This window comes from Apus apus, chromosome 12, assembly GCF_020740795.1.
Source record: "Apus apus isolate bApuApu2 chromosome 12, bApuApu2.pri.cur, whole genome shotgun sequence".
NCBI lineage: Eukaryota > Metazoa > Chordata > Aves > Apodiformes > Apodidae > Apus > Apus apus.
The window spans coordinates 495,654-512,279 of NC_067293.1; the positions used below are offsets into that span (position 1 = coordinate 495,654).

Sequence of the window (16,626 nt, forward strand, 5' to 3'; positions counted from 1 at the left end):
TGGCACAGAGCTACGAAGGCATCTTGTGGTGCTGGAGAGGCCCTGGGGGGTCTGCAGCCCCTGAGCTCTTGGTACAAGACACCAACTCTGTGCCTGTCCCGGCAAGGCTGCGAGCTCCTCAGCCCCAGTTCTGCAGGGACCGAGCTGCTCTCTGGTCCCTCAGCCCTGGGGGTGGGTTAGGGTGCTGAGTGCCTGGAGGGCTGGGGTGGAAACCATCCCTGGGCTCCCGGGCCAGCCCCTGCAGAGCTGCCCCTTCTGGGCTCCTCTGCCCCAGCAGCTGGTGGGAGCACTGGGTGGTCACTGACAGGAGTGGGGACAGTGTGGGGCTGGGGGAGGTGGGTTGAGCAATGCTGGGGCCCCTGCCAAGGCGCAGACACAAGCGTGGGAAGTGCTGCTCCTGACCCTGCCCTCTCTCCGTACGATGTTTCTGGCCCTCATTTTTCTGGCAGAAAATTCACATTCTCACCAGCCCTCTCCTCCCCTCGGCTGCAGCCTCTCCTCGCTGCCGCTGCGCTCCTGCCGCCAGCACCAGGGAAGGCTCCTCCAGCAGCTGGGGACGTGGGGGAGACACTGCTCTGGAAACCATCACCTGGAAGGAGGAGAAGAGAGCCCAGGCTGCTGCTGGCCCTGCTGCAGGAGGCTAACGAGGAAGGTAAATGTCAGCCCTTCGTTCCAGCTGGGCAGGGGGTGACTCTGCTGCTGAAAACGGGAGTAACTGCGGCTCCTCGGGAATGGAGGGGCAGCTGAGCTGAGCCTTCCCCATGAGATTTCCTTAAATAAGCCCAAGTCCTAAAAATAAGCAGAGCAAGTTATTGCAGGGAGGAAGTTCCATGTTAACGCTCCCAGTGAAAGGCTTTTTATTGTTTTACTAGAGTTAGTGAGATTCCTTCCGTGGCATCCCCCTCTGAAGCACCAGTGCCAGCCTGGGCTGGAGAGAGCTCCTGGGTGTCTGGGGCTCTGCAGGACACTGCCTGTCTCAGGACAGGGACACTCACGAGCTGCTCTCCTGCCATCAGGGCATTTGAAGCTCTCAGTGCTGATCCCCATCCTGCCTGCTCCCCTGAGCACAGATCCAGGTTAGTTGCCAGCAGTAGGGCCAGTTTTTCCGGGATTAACAGCAGATGTGGGAGCTGATCAGATACAGTGGCACTTTATAGGGCTGTTCTGGTGGCACTTGAGGCAGGGACAGATAAGCAGCAGCTTCCCGGGCCTCTTCCTGCGCTCCCTTTGCTCCCTCCTAATCAGGCTTCCTCCTCCTGGCCCGAGGCAGCCACATCCCCGGAGCGGCTCCGGCAGCTGGAGCAGGGGCTGGGAAGAGGCTCAGCCTGGAGCTGGGGGCTTCACCTGCAGAAGGTAATTTCCTTCCATGTGTCTGTCCCGGGGCCTCCTGTCCATCCCAGCAGAGCTGCTCACATCCTGCCTTCTGGCTCATGCCCACTTCTGCTGTCCCTGGTGTGGCAGGAACACAGGGCTGACGAGGGCAGATGTTTGTGCTGGCAAAGCCACCGCTGGATCTGGGCCCCCTTGTGCCCCCAGCCTGGCCCAGGGGGCTCGTGGCTCAGGGTCTCTATTTGCCCTATTTAACTGGTTAGGTTAGGTTAGTGTGAGAGCAACCTCTCTCATTCTAGACAGCCCTGCTGAGACAGGAATTAAAATACATTCCTAAAGGGCTGCTGCTTCCTTCCCTAGGCTTGTTTCACTGCTGTAACTCAAGGCTGCAAAAGCCCCGCGCTGCGTCAGGGCTGGGCTGGGCAGGCAGGGGCAGAGAGTGGAGGGCAGCCAGAGCAGCCTGCAGAGCCTGAACAGCTGCTCCTGAGCTTGTGCTTCAATAGTTTATTAATGAAAAAGCTTCCAGGGGCTGTGCCTCACCCCAGGTTTAATCAGGTGCTGAGACTCTCCGGCCCCTTTGCTGATGCACCCCCTGAGCTCCAAGCCCGGGCTGGGTCAGGGTAAGCAGGATTGCACCAGCCCTTCCTGGGTGATTTACTCTCGGTCCAGCCCAGGAGACCGTGGTGGGCACCCCGGGTTTAGCGGTCCCGAGGTGCTGGGCTGTGCCAGGCAGCTGGGTGACACTGTGTCCCCTGCTTGGCACCACGGCCCTGCGGAGCCACGGCCGCGCTGGGACAAACAGCAGAGCCTTCCAGAACAACTTTGTCCAGAGCTGAACTCCCTTGTTGGTGTGCCCGTCTGGGGAGCTTGTAACTACTCTTATATATCTATATATACACACATTTAAAAATATAAACGTATGTAATGTCCTAAACTTCTCTGGAGAAGGGAAACGCGGCCAAAGGCAGCAGCGCCGGCGGCAGCCGGGATGGAGCGGGCGGAGCCGGGGCGGGCGCCGCAGCCCGCGCCGTGTCGCCCTCCGGGTGTTCTCACCCTTATCCCCGGCTCTAGGAGATTCCCAGGCATTTATTTTCCATGGTTGCCTTAAATCCCTCTTTGGGAAGGCTCCTTTTGGACCCTGTCGTGCTCTGACCACGTCTTTTCCGTGTGCATGCTGGTGACCTGGCTGCTTTCCTCTGTTTATTGCTGGTTTTTGCCCTTTGGACCCTGGCTGGGTTTGCTGGGTGCCAGGACAGTGTCACAGGGTGGGGGGGACACCTGTGCTGGGGACAGGAGGAGACCCTCCACCCTGGGCAGCAGAGCAGGCACCGGGGGCAGGGGGGGGTCAGGAGTCAGGAGCCAGTCCCAGTGACACAGGGACCCTCTCTCTGGGAGGCTGCACCCCACAGAGAGCTCCCCAAAACCATGGGAGCAGGGATGGGGCATTTGGCAGTGACCTGTGCTGGAGTGAAGGTGTTGGTGAGACTTTGGCAGCGCTGGCTGGTGCTGGAATGTCTGGTTGACAAAGGATGAAGCTCAGTGTTAAGTATGACCTTAAGAAATAAACCAGTTTAAAATGGGGAGGGAAAGGCAGAGCAGAGCTTGGGAAGAAAAGAGCCCCCTAAATGCTGTTTGGTGGCACATGTGCTGCTTTGTAGGTTTGAGAAGTTTTTTATGAAAAACAAACCAAAAAGGTTTGGGCTGCTTGACTCGGTCATTGGGGGACAGGGGTGAGATAAGGGGGGGTGTGAGGGGAGCTGGGGACCCCAGGGATGGGCTGACTCTTCAGCCAAGTGTCTCCTGCACTTGCAAAGACCCCTGTGGTGTTTCCAGCAGCATCTCTCCTGAGCAAGTGTCTTCACCATGTGCTCCTGACTTTTATTTTAAATGTGTGTTTTTCAGAGGTGATCTCAGCCCTGCTGCCTGGACAGAGCACCGAGATGCAGCCTGTGCCCCTGCACAGCCTTTCCGAGTTGGAAAGAGCCAGTCTGCAAGAGATTGCCCTCTACCAGCTACAGGAGAAGCTGCTGGTTGGGGATTTCAGCCTGGAGAAAGGTAGGGGATGGGACAGGATGGCTGGGGAGGGCTGGGCTGTTATTGCTCCATCCTCCCTCTCCCACACTTCACAACTCGGGATGATGTTTATGGGAAGACATTTATGACACGTTTTGGTCCATTTTATTTTCTGTTCCCTGCTTTGGTCTGAGCCCCAAAGGCCTCATCAGCCTTTTAAGGAGGGTTTGTGTGTCCACAGGAGTGTGAGAACATGACCTTGCCTGTTGTCTGCCCTGATCCCCCTAATCCAAACCAGCTGCAATGTGGCTTGGCAAGGTCTTCCAGTGGGACTATCTTAATGCCGATGGGATGGGACAAACTTTGCTTTGGACTGATGTGCAGCACACAGCCCTGATGCTGGGATGGGCTTTCTGCAAGGCTAGAAGTCGTGCTACTCAAATTAATGGGTGGATAAATATAGAAGCTCCACTGGGACTGAGCTCCTCTGCACAGACCCAGCCTTTGCCTGGGTTCCTGGAGCTGCCTGTGTCCCCCCACCTCATCTGCAGAGCTCAGCAGACCAGCACCCAGCTGGGGCCTGGCTGACTCCTGCCAACTTCACTCCTGGTTCAGAGGGAGCACAGGGTCCCCAGCACCAGCCTATGCTGGAGCACAGGAGTTCTGTTGCCCTTTTGTTTCCTCATGGGTGGTTTTTGTCTCCAGGTTTTTCTTCCTGCTCTGGTCATTTGAAAGCAACAGCTCAGTCATTGATGTTGGCTGCTCCTCTGTGCACGTGTTGCTCATACCAACGTTCATAGCTCCCTGCTAGATCACATGGAATAACCCAAACAATGGTACAAGCCCTGTCTAGGAAGAAAATTCCTTAGGAATAAGGAGCACGAGCCAGGACAGGATGATCTGTCCTGGATTTAGGATGGGCAGTGGAGTTTTCAGTTCATTGCTGCACCAAGATGTGGTGGCTGCTGCCCCTGACATCCAGGGAATACCCAGGAGGGCCCTGACTCCCTTAAACCAGGCTGGGATTCCTGGCTGTGTGTGTTCTGACCACATCTGCATTTGTCTGTGCTCTCCAAAACAGGCACCAAAGCTTTACTGGGGCTGTATTCCTTTTCCCCAGCACTGAGACCAGACCTCTGAGGATGAATGAAAGTCATTTTCTGAGTCACTAATTAATTGCTAGGCACAGAGCCATGTGCAGCACATCCATGGGACTCAAAGGGGCCCAACACAACTTTGAGCTGCAGCTGAGGGTTCCCACTGCTCCCTCGTGTGAGGACCCACTTGCTGGTGGCTGCTCTTGGCCCCTCTGGTGGGACATGGCAAGTCAGGATGCCACCAGGAACATCAGCTGCCTCTCACTTTGACCCTGTTCTGTAGCACCAGCTGCTGGATGGTCCATATGTCCTGCCTGCAGCTCTGTGGGTCACTGGGCTGCACAGCTGGTGGGAAGGTGTTGGGGGGCTCTGGTGGAGGAGGTTCATCGGGCTGTGGTCTGAGCTGGGTGTGGTGGTGGGACACCCCAAGTCCAGGAACGTGGGTGGGGAGGGTCCCTTCCTCTCTGCAGGATGTTTGTGGCCCATGTCATGGGGTTTCCCTGAGGGAGCTGATCCACACTGTGCCACCCCCCTGGCCCTCAGTGTCCCCCTGCCCACCCAGGAGCCCCTGTCTGGGCTCTGAGGCTGCAGGGAGGCAAATGTCTCTGTGGAGACACCACACTGGACCAGCCTCACAATACAGAACCTTGGGTTTCTTCTCTCCAGCAGATGGACCAAAGGGCAGTAAATCCATCCGCCAGAAGCTGGAGAGCTTTTCAAAGGAGAAGAAAGGTGAGCAGCCCCCCTGGCACCGGGGGTTCAGTCCCTGCTCTCCAGGGGAATGAGTGGGTTTTGGTGGGACTGGTGCCCAGGCTTAGCCAGACACTTTGTCTCACCTTGGTTTGCTCTTCTCCAGAGTGGGGTTAATGATACGTGCACCAGCACAAGAGGGTCTGGGAGGGTTGAGGACCAAAGGTCTGTGTGCATGAAGGAGCCTTTGGAAAGCTGTACCTGTAGGGATGCTTCTGCCTGCCCATTCTGCCCCAGACCTGCTGCTTCAAACCCTGTAGCAAACTTGAGGTTATAATTCGCTAAGAACCTTTAGTATCAAATGTTCCTGGTGCTGTGTGGAGCCTCCACAGACACTGTGGTGTCTTCGTGAGGCTGTGACCAACCGGAGGAAGGGGAAAACTGGGACAGGCTGCAATAAGCACGTTGATGGAGGCTGGTTTTCCTGCCCTCTTCCCAGCTCCCCTGTCTCCCTCTGCTGTGTCCCACGCCGTGCCTGCCTGCCCACCACCTGCTTTCCCGGGGCAGCAGCTCCCCTTTGTGTTCACCCAGGGTCACTGGGGATGCTCTTCCCATCCCACCCCTGCAGGCACTCCAGGCTCCTGGGGAGCTGCAGGAGGAGCGGGAGGGAACAGGGCATTACAGGGCTGTCGTGCTGCCTTCAAAGCTACGGAAGCTACGGATCTTCCTGTCTATCGAGTGGGTTTTACGCGTTGTCCCCTCCATTTTCCTGCTGGCCGTTACCGTTTCTCCCCCTTTTCTCCCCAGACTGCTCTCCTCAGACGTTTGGGATCCCCCTCTCCCAAGTCATCGCCAACGACCGTGCCTCCCGGCAGCTGCAGGAGGTGCGGAGGAGCCGCCGGCTCTGCCTGGAGGTGGAAGCCACAGTGACCCGGTTCCGGGCCCAGAGGCACAAGAGGTCCCCGATGGGCAGGAGCCTGGTTCCCTGCGCGCTGCGCCCGGAGGAGCCGCTCTCCCCAGCTTTCCCCGACAGCAGCTCCTGGAGCCAGCGCAGGGTAGGGGGCAGGACGGGCTGTGCGGGGCAGGACGGGCTGTGCTGGGCAGGACGGGCTGTGCGGGGCAGGACGGGCTGTGCGGGGCAGGACGGGCTGTGCGGGGCGGGGGGCTCGGGCCGCAGCGATCAGCGCGGCTTCCCGGGGCTTTCCCGGATGGCGCGGGGCTCTGTCCCGCTCTGCCCGCAGGGGGACGGGGTGTCCCTGCGGCCCCAGGGGTGGGCTGGGCCGGGCTTTGCTGGCTCTGTGGAGCTGAGGTTGCCAGAAGGACATGGTCAGGCAGCCCGAAGTCGTAGGGGTAGGAGGGGACTTGTCACCCGGGGCACCGATTTTTCTTCTCCTCCATCACCTGGAGGTCTCGGGGGGTTCCCTCTTTCCCTGTGGGGGGGTTCCCTCTTTCCCTGTGTCTGTGTTCAGAAGCAGCTCGCACCAACCAACACACAGGAGGCAGGAAAGGTCTCTCTCTGCTTCTGCTGCAACACCAGACAGGCTCTGTAGACCTCGGTGTTGCTTGGGAGCTGATGCCTCCCTTTCCCATCAAATTCTGGGGTCCCAGCAGTGATGGGGTACTGGGTGGGGTGGTTCCTGTCACCCTGGGAATCACCCCTGCTCCATCCCAGGGGGCGATGTCTGTGGATTCCATCACTGACCTGAGCGACAACACTTCCAAGCTGCTGGAAGCTCTGCAGTTGTCCCACCCCCACGAGCTGGATCCACGGAGAAGCCTGGGCAAGAAAAAGATGTTGAGCCTCAACCCCATTGCCTGGCAGGTCCCACGGATCGTGGACAGGTGTTGCAAACACATCGAGACCCACGGTAAACACGCGGGTCTCCCTGGCTGGGGGGCACAGGGTGGTGAGATCCATCCTACGTGGTGGCAGCAGCTGGTTCCTGGGGCTGGGCACACTCCTGAAAAGCTTCCTGGGAAGAGTCCTCTGGACTGGGCGCAGCATCTGGGCTGAGAAGGGAACGTCACTGTGTGTATTGGTGTGTCACTGCCCAGCAGGCAGGGCAGGAGAACCACTTCCCTGGTGTTGGGGGGCTCCAAGGACCAGCTGGGCTGGGGGGGCTGTGGGAATACAGAGCACTAACTCCTCTGTCTCCCAGGCCTCCAAACCGTGGGCATCTTCCGGGTGGGGAGCTCCAAGAAAAGAGTCCAGCAGGTAAAGTGAGATGTTTTGTGTCCTCTGTAGCAGAGCAGCCTCCAACGGACAGATGCTGGTGTGGGTGGGGAGTCACTACAGCAGACACTGACACGGGGAGGTCTAGAACGTCACAGGCACTTGCTGGAGAGGAAGAACTGACTCTTGCTTCTCTTCTTCTCCCTCCTTCCATGTTTAAGTTGCGGGAAGAGTTTGACCAAGGACTGGATGTTTTCCTGGATGAGCATCAAAGTGTTCATGATGTGGCTGCTCTGCTCAAAGAGTTTCTTCGGGACATGCCGGATCCCCTGATTCCCAGGGAGCTCTACACAGCCTTCCTGAGCACAGCCTGTGAGTGCCTGGGACCAGTGCTGCACAGGGAGAAAATTCCCTCTTTGTCCCTACAGAAGCACAGGGGGATGATGCTTATCCCTGCAGGGATGGGCTGAAGGGCGATGGGGCTGGGGAAGGGGCTTACAGGCCCCTTATAAGTCTTACAGGCAGCTGAGGGAACTGGGGGTGTTCAGCCTGGAGAAGAGGAGGCTGAGGGGAGACCTTCTCATTCACTGCAAGTGCCTGAAAGGAGGTTGGAGTGAGGTGGGTGTTGGTCTCTTCTCCGAAGTAATTAGTGAGAGGAAAAGAGGAAATGGCCTCAGGTTGTGCCAGGGGAGGTTCAGATTGAATACTGGGAACAATTTCTTCACTGAAGGGGTGGTCAGGCCCTGGCACAGGCTGCCCAGGGCAGGGGTGGAGCCACCATCCCTGGAGGGGTGCAAACACCATGTGGACGTGGCACTTCAGGACACGGTTGGGTTGGCATGGGGGGGTTGGGCTGATGGTTGGGCTTGATGACCTTAGAGCTCTTGCCCAAGCAGAACGATTCCGTGATGATTCCCTGCCAGCCCGGCTGCCCGCAGAGCTCATCAGGGCGGCTGCAAACGAGGGCAGGGCAGTAACCAGGGCTGCTCTCTCCTAGCCCTGGCGCGCCCGGCTCAGCTGGCCGCGCTGCAGCTGCTGCTGTTCCTGCTGCCCCCCGGCCACAGCGACACGCTCCTGCGGCTCCTGCGCTTCCTGGCCCGGGTGGCCCGGCACGCCGAGAGCTCCCGCGGCCCCGACGGCCGGGAGGTGAGGGGGGCACGGGGAGGGGCTGCCCGGCCTCCTGGGCCACCATCCAGCAGAGCTTCCTGCCAGCCCCGGGGAGTCCTTTGGCAACAGCCAAATTGTTGCTCAAGCCCCTGGTCCCGGCAGGTCTGCGCTGCAGAAGCCCCCAGGAGACCTGGCTGTGTCAGGTGGTGCACAAGGGGCTTTTTTTGGTGGGGTAATTCTGCCTGTCTCCAACTTCCATGCAGAACTTCTTATCTGTTGAGGGTGATGTTGGTTTCTCTGGACTATTCAAGCTCCGAGTCCCTCAGTAGTTCAGAGGCTGGTTTTGTCTCATGTTGTAGGGAGACAGAAGCATCCCACGTAGCACAGAAGTGTGTGGTATAGAAGTGAGGGGATAGAGACTTGGTGCCTCTCTGCTCTGGAGGCAGGCTGAGAGAACTGTTCAGAGTGGAGAAGAGAAGGCTCCAAGGAGACCTTACAGCACCTTCCAGTGCCTGAAGGGGCTCCAGGAAAGCTGGGAAGGGGCTTGGGACAAAGGCAGGGAGTGATAGGACAAGAGGAAACATTTTCAAACTGGAAGAGGGGAGATCTAGGTTAGACACAAGGAAGGTATTTTTTAGTGTGAGAGTGGTGAGACCCTGGCCCAGGTTGCCCAGGGAAGCTGTGGCTGCCCCATCCCTGGCAGTGTTGAAGGGCAGGTTGGATGGGGCTTGGAGCAGCCTGGGCTGGTGGGAGGTGTCCCTGCCCATGCAGGGGGTTGGGACTAGATAATCTTTAATGTCCCTTCCAACCCAAACCAGTCTGGGATTCTGTGATTCTAAGTACTGGTTGGTACCTCCTGCTTGGGTTGTGCAACTGAAGTAGATGGGAATGAAAGCCCTGATGCAAGGAGGGGGTGAGTGTGTACTTCAGTACCATAAGCCCTTCCTGCTGGCCCTGCCACCAGCTTGAAGGGAACCAAACTGGACCCAGATCAACACCCTGGCCCCACTCAGCAGCTTGTATTCCTGTCCTGTCGTGGGTGAGGCTGTCCTGGGATATCTCATGTTGGTGCATCTATAACCTGCAGTTTTCTCTTGCACTTGCTTGCTAGATTCCTGGGAATAAAATGACAGTTTCAAACTTGGCCACAATCTTTGGTCCCAACATCCTGCAGAAAGAGAAGCCTGGGGAGAAAGATGCTGGTGCTGTGAGCTTAGAAGACAGTGCTGCCATCATCCTGGTGCTGCAGAGGCTGATTGAGCACCACCACACCCTGTTCATGGTAGGTGAGGCTTTCTCAGGACAGCTTCTCCACACCTTGCCTTCCCCACTGGGCCCTTCTGGTGGCAGCAGCAGGAGGGACGTGTTCACAGCTGGGCTGAGCAGCAGGTGACTCGAGTCAGGGTGTGAAAATGTGATTCAGTCCTCATGGCAAGGGTATATTCATCAATGAAGTGACCTGGAGTCCCTTTTGCTGTTCTTGGCTGCCTCTGCTCGTCTTCCTCCAGAGTGGAGGAGCTGCCATGAGCAAGTGTGTCCTCTGTGTGTCCCCCTCAGGTCTCCCCAGACACGCAACGTGACGTCCTGCGGCGGCTGTTCCAGACAGACCCCGATGCCATCGAGTACCTGCTGCGCAGGAGGTTCCAGGCCCTGCCGTGAGTCCCGGCTTCTCTCCTCATCCCCCCGTCTTCTCTGTGCTCTCTGTGGGTTTTGGCCTGTCCTGTGTGTGCACACGTGTCCGTCCTGCCAGCCTGGCCGTGCAGCTGCGTTTTGGCTGCGAGGTCGTTTAGTCCCGCAGAGGCTCCAAATCTGAGCTCATGCCCTGCCCTGTGGTTAAAGGTGGGGAGAAAGGGCCTCGTGTCCCAGGATCTGGGCCCAAGAGGATGGCACAGAGCCCAGGAGGTGTTCTGATCCCTGGTCTGAAGCAGGGCACTCTCAGCAGCCTGTGGTCACCTTGTAGGGCTGGTGACTCCTTTGGCAAAGAGGGACTGTCCTGTGCAAAATGGGTTCCTGCAGCACAGACATCACAGGTCTTCTCTGCTGTCCTTCCTTGTCCACCTTCACGGTCCCTTTGGGACTGTCCAAGGAGGTGGCAGATATTTGGGGTCACTGCTGGAGGCCATTTGGGCGTGGAGTGGGCAGTAAGAGCAGCTGTCAAACAGCACCTCTTGTTTTCACTTCCTCAGGAGCACAGAGCAGGAGGATCCAAGGGAGCAGCAGGCTCCAGCCCCACAGCCCGGGCAGACCCACGCCCTGGAGAGCAGCTTGGTCACCTCAGAGCTGTACAGCAACGTCTCCTTCCTCAACCTGGATGTTGGCATCTAGCAAGCCATGCCCTCTGCACTGCCTGCTGTGGGCAGCACTGGGCAGCCTTTCCCTGGCAAAACCAAGTCCTCCATCCCACCCCACGCACCCCAGGGACTGCAGGTGCCTCTGGAGCACCCAGGGGAGCCCTGGTCCCATGGCACGGTGGGCAGTGGAGGGACTGGGATGGGCTGAGCTCAGGCCAAGGAAGAGGGTCTGCCCTTTGCTCCCCGACTGGCTCTGGAGGGGGAGGTGGCAGCAGCTCCCATAGGAGATCTGGAGCAGCCTGGCCCTCCTGCCCCACACCGTGGGGGATCCAGTCCAGCTCTGAACATTGCTGTGGTGGGAGCAGGTGTCCTGGAGCTATGGCTACAGGGCTGCCTTGGTGAGCTGGTGCTTCAGGATCTCCTAAGGATGCTCCAATTCCTGCTGTGGACAGAGGGTTGTCCTCACCCAGAAAACCAGCTCCTGCAGCCCTGTACACATCAGGCATGGACCTGTGCTCCAGCAATGCTGGTGTCTTGCTGTGTGAGCAGGGAGCCTCGTGTCCCCACACCAGTGTCACAGCTTGTAGCATCCAGAGGTGATTAACCAGTGCTGGAGCCTTTCTGTGCCCTGGCCTGCTGGGAGGAGGTGTTCCACCACAGCCCTGGGGCAGCTGTTGGGTGGAAGGTCCCTGTCTGAAGGTCCTGCACTGCTCAGGGCTGGGCTTTTATTTTGCAAAGGTCCCTTCCCTGAGGATGGGTACAGTTGGGATGGGTGGAGAGGCAGTTCCTGGAGAACAGCAGGCTGAAGAGAGTCGTGTGTGCTGAGAGATAGCTGCTGAAAGCCTCCCGGGAGTTGATAAACTCCAGGATGAGCAGTGCTGTTGAGTCTGCTGAAGCAGATAAACTCGAGACCCCAGGAGTCTGCTGAAGGTTTCTGAGCCCACCAGCACCCTCGAGCATCAGCAACACCAGTGTGACCACGTCTGAGGAGGCAGCAGCTGCTCTGAGTGGGCAGAGGGCAGGATTACACCTGCTGCAGGACAAGATCCTCTGGGGCACCCTTCACACTTCTCACTGGAAGCCCCAGGGATGTCAGTGTGACTCTGCTCCTCCATCAGCAGCAGGTCTTGGTCCCCTGCAGTGCGAGGGACAGGTTATCTCCTTGAGCTCATTAGCAGCCACAGACTAATGAGTTCATGGGGCGTTGCAGTGTCTGTTGGCTGTGACCCCATGGTGGATCTCTGAGGGGGAGAGTTGGGAAGGGGGCAGATCTGCAGGTTGGGAGGAGTCGTTGCAAGTGTTGAGGAGGCAGCTCTTGGCTTAGCTTTGGAAAATAAAAAAACAACACACATAAAAAGTCCTTTAGAAGTTTGATTTCCCAGTGGTGGGATGGGGGGGCAGAGGGGGACACTGGAAGTGCTGCCATCTGCTCCATTCACTACACATTCCTGTAGGGTCTCTGTGCCTCTCACATCACGAGCCCTGGGAAGCACTCAGGGCTGGCTGGGGCTGCCCCTGGGGACACGGCTGAAAACCGGGTCTGAGGGTGGCCTGCTGGTGTTCTGCCTGCAACTGCCTTTTTTCTGCCCTGAAAGCACCCAGGCTGTCCCTGCCCAGCACGTGCAAGCCTTTGCTTATCCCTTGTTTCATTTCAGCCTCACGAAATGAACCCAGATTTAGTCACAATCGGGCTCTTCCCCCTCCTCCCTCAGCCCTAGGGGTTTTCTCTCCTTTTGAAACAACCTCAAAGTTTCTGTTTCGATGTTTCGGGATGCCCAGTGCTGGCGCGGGGGCCGGGGCGCTGCTGGGGGGGTTTTACTGCGGGACCCCAGCGCTGGTTCCGCAGCCAGAGGCGCCTGCAAGACCCGTTACTCACGCTCATGAGCGTGTGAGTGGTTTTGTAGCCAGATAAAAGATCCTTTTCCTTCCTTATTTTTAACCCGTGGTTCTCTCTTATGCTGCCGACCTGGCCCCGCGCCCGCCTGAGCGCCCCACGCGGTGTCACGTCAGGGCCCCGCAGGGCCCCGCCGGCAGGAACGGCCCGACCGGCGCCGAATCAGCCGCGGCGATGAGCAGCACAACCCGCTGCTCCGTGTCACGGCTGGGGAGGGACCCCCGGGGAGGGACCCCCGGGGAGGGACGCACTCCCTGCGGGTGGGCGTGGCTGCCCCGCCCCGCCGGCCCCGCCCCACGCGGGTAAAACGCCCGCGCGGGCGGGACCCGCTGCTGCCGCCGCCCGGAGCCGCCGGTGAGTTCCGCGCCCTGCCCCGGGGCACCCGCGTCCCCCCGCACCCTGCGCCGCGCTGCCCCGCGCCTCCCCCGCTCCCGGGGGTCCCCGCACCGGTGTCTCCCCGGTTCTCCCGTCGGGGGCTCCCTGGGGTGCGGGACGGAGGGTTTTGTGTCTGTGTGTCCGTGTCTGTGTGTCCGTGTCCTGGCACCTCCAGCCGCCCCCCGGGGACGGGCTGACTCCGAAGGGACCCGGGGCGTGGGAAGCAGCTCCCTCCCTGCTCAGCCGTGCTGCTCGCCCGGGGTCGGCACAGTCCGGGACCCTCCTTAGCCCTCCGGGACCTCCCCTGAAAGCAGAGGGAGAAGCCGGATCCGGAATAGAGCCCGTTTTCTGCTCGGGACCAGCTGCTATTTGGCTTGGCCCCTGCTCGCCTGGGGGATGAGCTGGAAGGATGTCTGAGGAACATCCCCAGGGTGAGACCCTGGCCCAGGTTGCCCAGGGAAGCTGTGGCTGCCCCATCCCTGGCAGTGCTGAAGGGCAGGTTGGATGGGGCTTGGAGCAGCCTGGGCTGCTGGGAGGTGCCCCTGCCCACGGCAGGCAGGCTGGAGGTGGATGGTTTTGAAGGTCCTCCCAACCCAAACTGTTCTGTGATAAGGAGCTGGATGTGCTCAGTGCTCTGGGGGGTGAAGGACAATGTCAGCCCTGAATTCACTGCGTGGAGCCAGCACTGGCAGCTGCACAGATGTAGCTGGGAGTCCAGCTCTGCCATGTCCTCACCCTGGCACTTCTCCTGAGGGGCTTTACTTGCAGCTCTCCACCTGGTCCGCACCCCAGCCCCACCCTCTGGTGCCTCCTCTCCCCCAGCAATGGCTGATGAGCTCAGCGACCTGCTGCAGGAGTTCGACCAGGTGATGGAGGACTTGGAGAGAGGCCCTGCCTGCCAGTACCAGCAGCACCTGGAGGAGCTGAAGAGGAGAGCAGGACCCAGCGTGTATGACAGTGGCATCGAGGAGCTGGAGAGTGAGTCTGGAGCTGGGGAGTAAGATGGTGTCTGCTGAGATAGAGCTGCTCTGGCAGCTCTGGGGTTCCTCTGTGGTAAACCATGGAGCTTCCTGCTGATCCTGCCTCTGAGTTGCCCACTGGATGAGTAGTGTGGGGTGGTGACCAGGGATGGCCAGCATCTGGGGCTGCTTCTGCTGGATTGGCTGCTGCAGGACAGCACCAGGTTTGAGATCACTGGGAGCCCAGCTGGAACCAGTTCACTGTAATGACCCTGAGGAGTCCCCATGGTTGTGCCCATAGTGCTGTTTGACCTGGCAGAGAAGCTCAGTTTTCTTTTTCCAAGCATTCCTTGCAAGAGGGGAAGAGCAGATGAGCTGGCCAAGAGCAAGGGTGGACCAGGGACCCCAGTGTGGGGTTGTCCCCTGGTGCTGGGACTTGGCTGCAGACCATGACTGATGTGTTGCATCTGCAGGTATCAGCACGTCCCCAGGAAGCAGCCTCAACTGCAGTGAGGAGGACCTCAACACCCCCACCGTTTACCCCCCCAAAGGTGAGGCTGAAGGTCTGACACCCCCAGACTGAGGGGGCTGCCAAGGGGCCCCTGCAGGGTTTGGAGGTGGGAACGAGCCCTGGGTCCTGTCTGGATCCTGGCAGAGGTATGAAGTTTATTTGGGATCTTTCCAGTCAAGGCTGGACTGGGTTATGGGGTCCTTTTGGGAGGGTCACAGCAAGGGGGTCTGTCCCTGACCCGGGAAGCTCAGGATTGTGCGGGGGTGAGATGGCCCAGGGATGGTGAGCACAAGTGTGGGCTGTGATCCCATGGGGGGGAATCGACCCACAGGGACATGGGGTGTGGGTGTGTTTGGCTGAGCTGCCCCTGTGTCCCCCTCCCTGCTGCTGGGCGGGTGGTGCAGAAGCAGCTGGAGCAGTTGTGGTTGGAAACAAGGGGCAGGGATCTTTTGTCTCCCAGAGCAGAGCTGGGAAGGGGAATGGGGAGACCTGATGGTGTGTTTCTCTTCACTAGCAAAGCTTGGGGACACGCAGGAGCTGGAGGAGTTCATTGCAGACCTGGACAAAGCACTGGAGGGTACGTAGGCAGCTATGGTCCCAGTGCTTCCTGAGCCCTGGCCACGGCAGGATGCCTGGGCTGGGGCTTCTGCACAGCCTCTGGCTCCAAAGGGGTCCCTGCGTGACAGGCTGGAGGCAGAGACAACTCGATTTAAAAAAAATAATCATGTATTTCCCCTTAAGCAGAGGGGAAGTGCGTAGGTCACAGTTCCCTGTATCTGTTCCCTTCCGAGTGCCCACGAGGGGGCTGGTGGGAAGCTGGTGGGAAAACGCTGCTGCTGGCAGCGAGGCAGGAGCAGGACTAGAGCCCCCTGAGCAGATTTTTCCTCTAACCCTGCTGCTGGTGGTGTCTGGGGGGGGGTCTGGTGTGCCATGCAGCCCTCCTCAGCTGCTGATCTGGAGCTGGAGACAGGCTGAGAGAGTTGGGATTGTTCAGCCTGGAGAAGAGAAGGAAGCAGGGAGAGCCTTGGACAAGGGCAGGGAGTGATGGGAGAAGGGGTAATGGTTTTAAGCTGAGAGAGGGGAGGTTTAGATCAGGTATTGGGAAAGAATTCTTTCCCGAGGGTGGTGACATCCTGGCACAGATTGTCCAGAGAAGCTGTAGAAGCCCTATCCCTGGATTGCCAGATTGGATGGGGCTTAGAGCAACCTGGTCTAGTGGGAGGTGTCCCTGCCCATGCAGGGATTGGCACTAGATGATATTTAAGGTCTCTTGCAAACCAATCTGTGATTCTATAGTCTTTTTCCTCCTTGATTGTCCTGCAGAGATGTGAGATGTGGTTCTGGCAGCCAGTGTGGAGAGCAGGACCCGCAGCAGATGCCTCCCTGATGCACCTTCTGCTTCCACACCTGGTGAGGGCACCAGGCTCTGCCTCACCAGGGGGGCTAGCGGCAACTGATGGGTCGGGGAGGGGGGGGGGTTGTTTCTATGTCACTGCTGAAGCCAGAGGAGAAACCCTGGGTGATTTTAGGGAAGCTCTGCTTGCAGCACATCCCTGAGAGCTCAGTGTCCCCTCTGGGGTCAGGAAAGCTTGTTCCCATGCTTGGCTTTGCAGGGGTAGCCCCAAATAAGGCCCCTGCCTGCCCCCCCCCCAGTGCCTCTGCCCTGGCTGCTGCTGCTTGTAAATACTGTAAAAAGGCTGTTTTGTGCTGTACAGACAGGATGTATTTTTATTAACAGGATTTGAAATCTCTGTGCATGTCTGTGTGTGTCCTGGGGGCTCCTCTCCTCGCTGCGCTGCCTGTGGCTGGGGCAGCAGGCACGTCCGTGCCCTGCCCTGGGTCTGGGGGGGATCGGGAGGGGCCTCGGGAAAGCGAATTAAGCAGCGTTTGTGTGCTGGGGGGAGGCAGGGAGTTCCCTGCTCCTCGGGAGCTGCAGGCTGGGCGAATGGCTCTGAAAGCTGCTGGGACATCCCATCCCGTCCCTACTCCCCATCCCGCCCTGCTCAGGAAGGAGGGCAGGGGGGTGTTGGAGTCTTCTGAGTAGCCCCCCCGGAGCCCTGGGCTGCGGGACATGGCTGGTGATCTGCCCCCCAAACGGAGCTCTGCATCCACCGAGGGGCAGCCAGAAGATGGGGGTGCTGGCGGTGGGAGGTGGCTGTGCGGGCTGTTGGTGTGCCCTGGTGCGGG

The 16,626-nt window shown here is 59.1% G+C and overlaps 2 protein-coding genes across 3 annotated transcripts; both read left to right on the plus strand.

The window, feature by feature from the left end:
* The first annotated feature begins 595 nt into the window (after positions 1–595).
* ARHGAP36 (Rho GTPase activating protein 36) lies at positions 596–12,000 on the plus strand. Its single transcript, XM_051630640.1, has 11 exons — positions 596–652; positions 3,232–3,384; positions 5,106–5,171; positions 5,937–6,184; positions 6,802–6,997; positions 7,289–7,344; positions 7,524–7,674; positions 8,300–8,448; positions 9,521–9,691; positions 9,967–10,064; positions 10,596–12,000. Exons 2-11 carry the CDS (start codon positions 3,270–3,272, stop codon positions 10,732–10,734), a joined length of 1,389 nt encoding a protein of 462 aa, XP_051486600.1. The 5' UTR covers positions 596–652; positions 3,232–3,269; the 3' UTR covers positions 10,735–12,000.
* Positions 12,001–12,874: 874 nt separating this feature from the next.
* LOC127389794 (regulator of cell cycle RGCC-like) lies at positions 12,875–16,190 on the plus strand. 2 transcript variants are annotated; one of them, XM_051630642.1, is made up of 5 exons: positions 12,875–12,948; positions 13,792–13,947; positions 14,402–14,479; positions 14,954–15,016; positions 15,763–16,190. In XM_051630642.1, exons 2-5 carry the CDS (start codon positions 13,794–13,796, stop codon positions 15,768–15,770), a joined length of 303 nt encoding a protein of 100 aa, XP_051486602.1. In that variant the 5' UTR covers positions 12,875–12,948; positions 13,792–13,793; the 3' UTR covers positions 15,771–16,190. The 2 variants fall into 2 exon arrangements, with proteins under 2 accessions (XP_051486602.1, XP_051486601.1); XM_051630641.1 differs by having other exon boundaries at positions 12,876–12,948; positions 13,738–13,947.
* Positions 16,191–16,626: the final 436 nt, after the last annotated feature.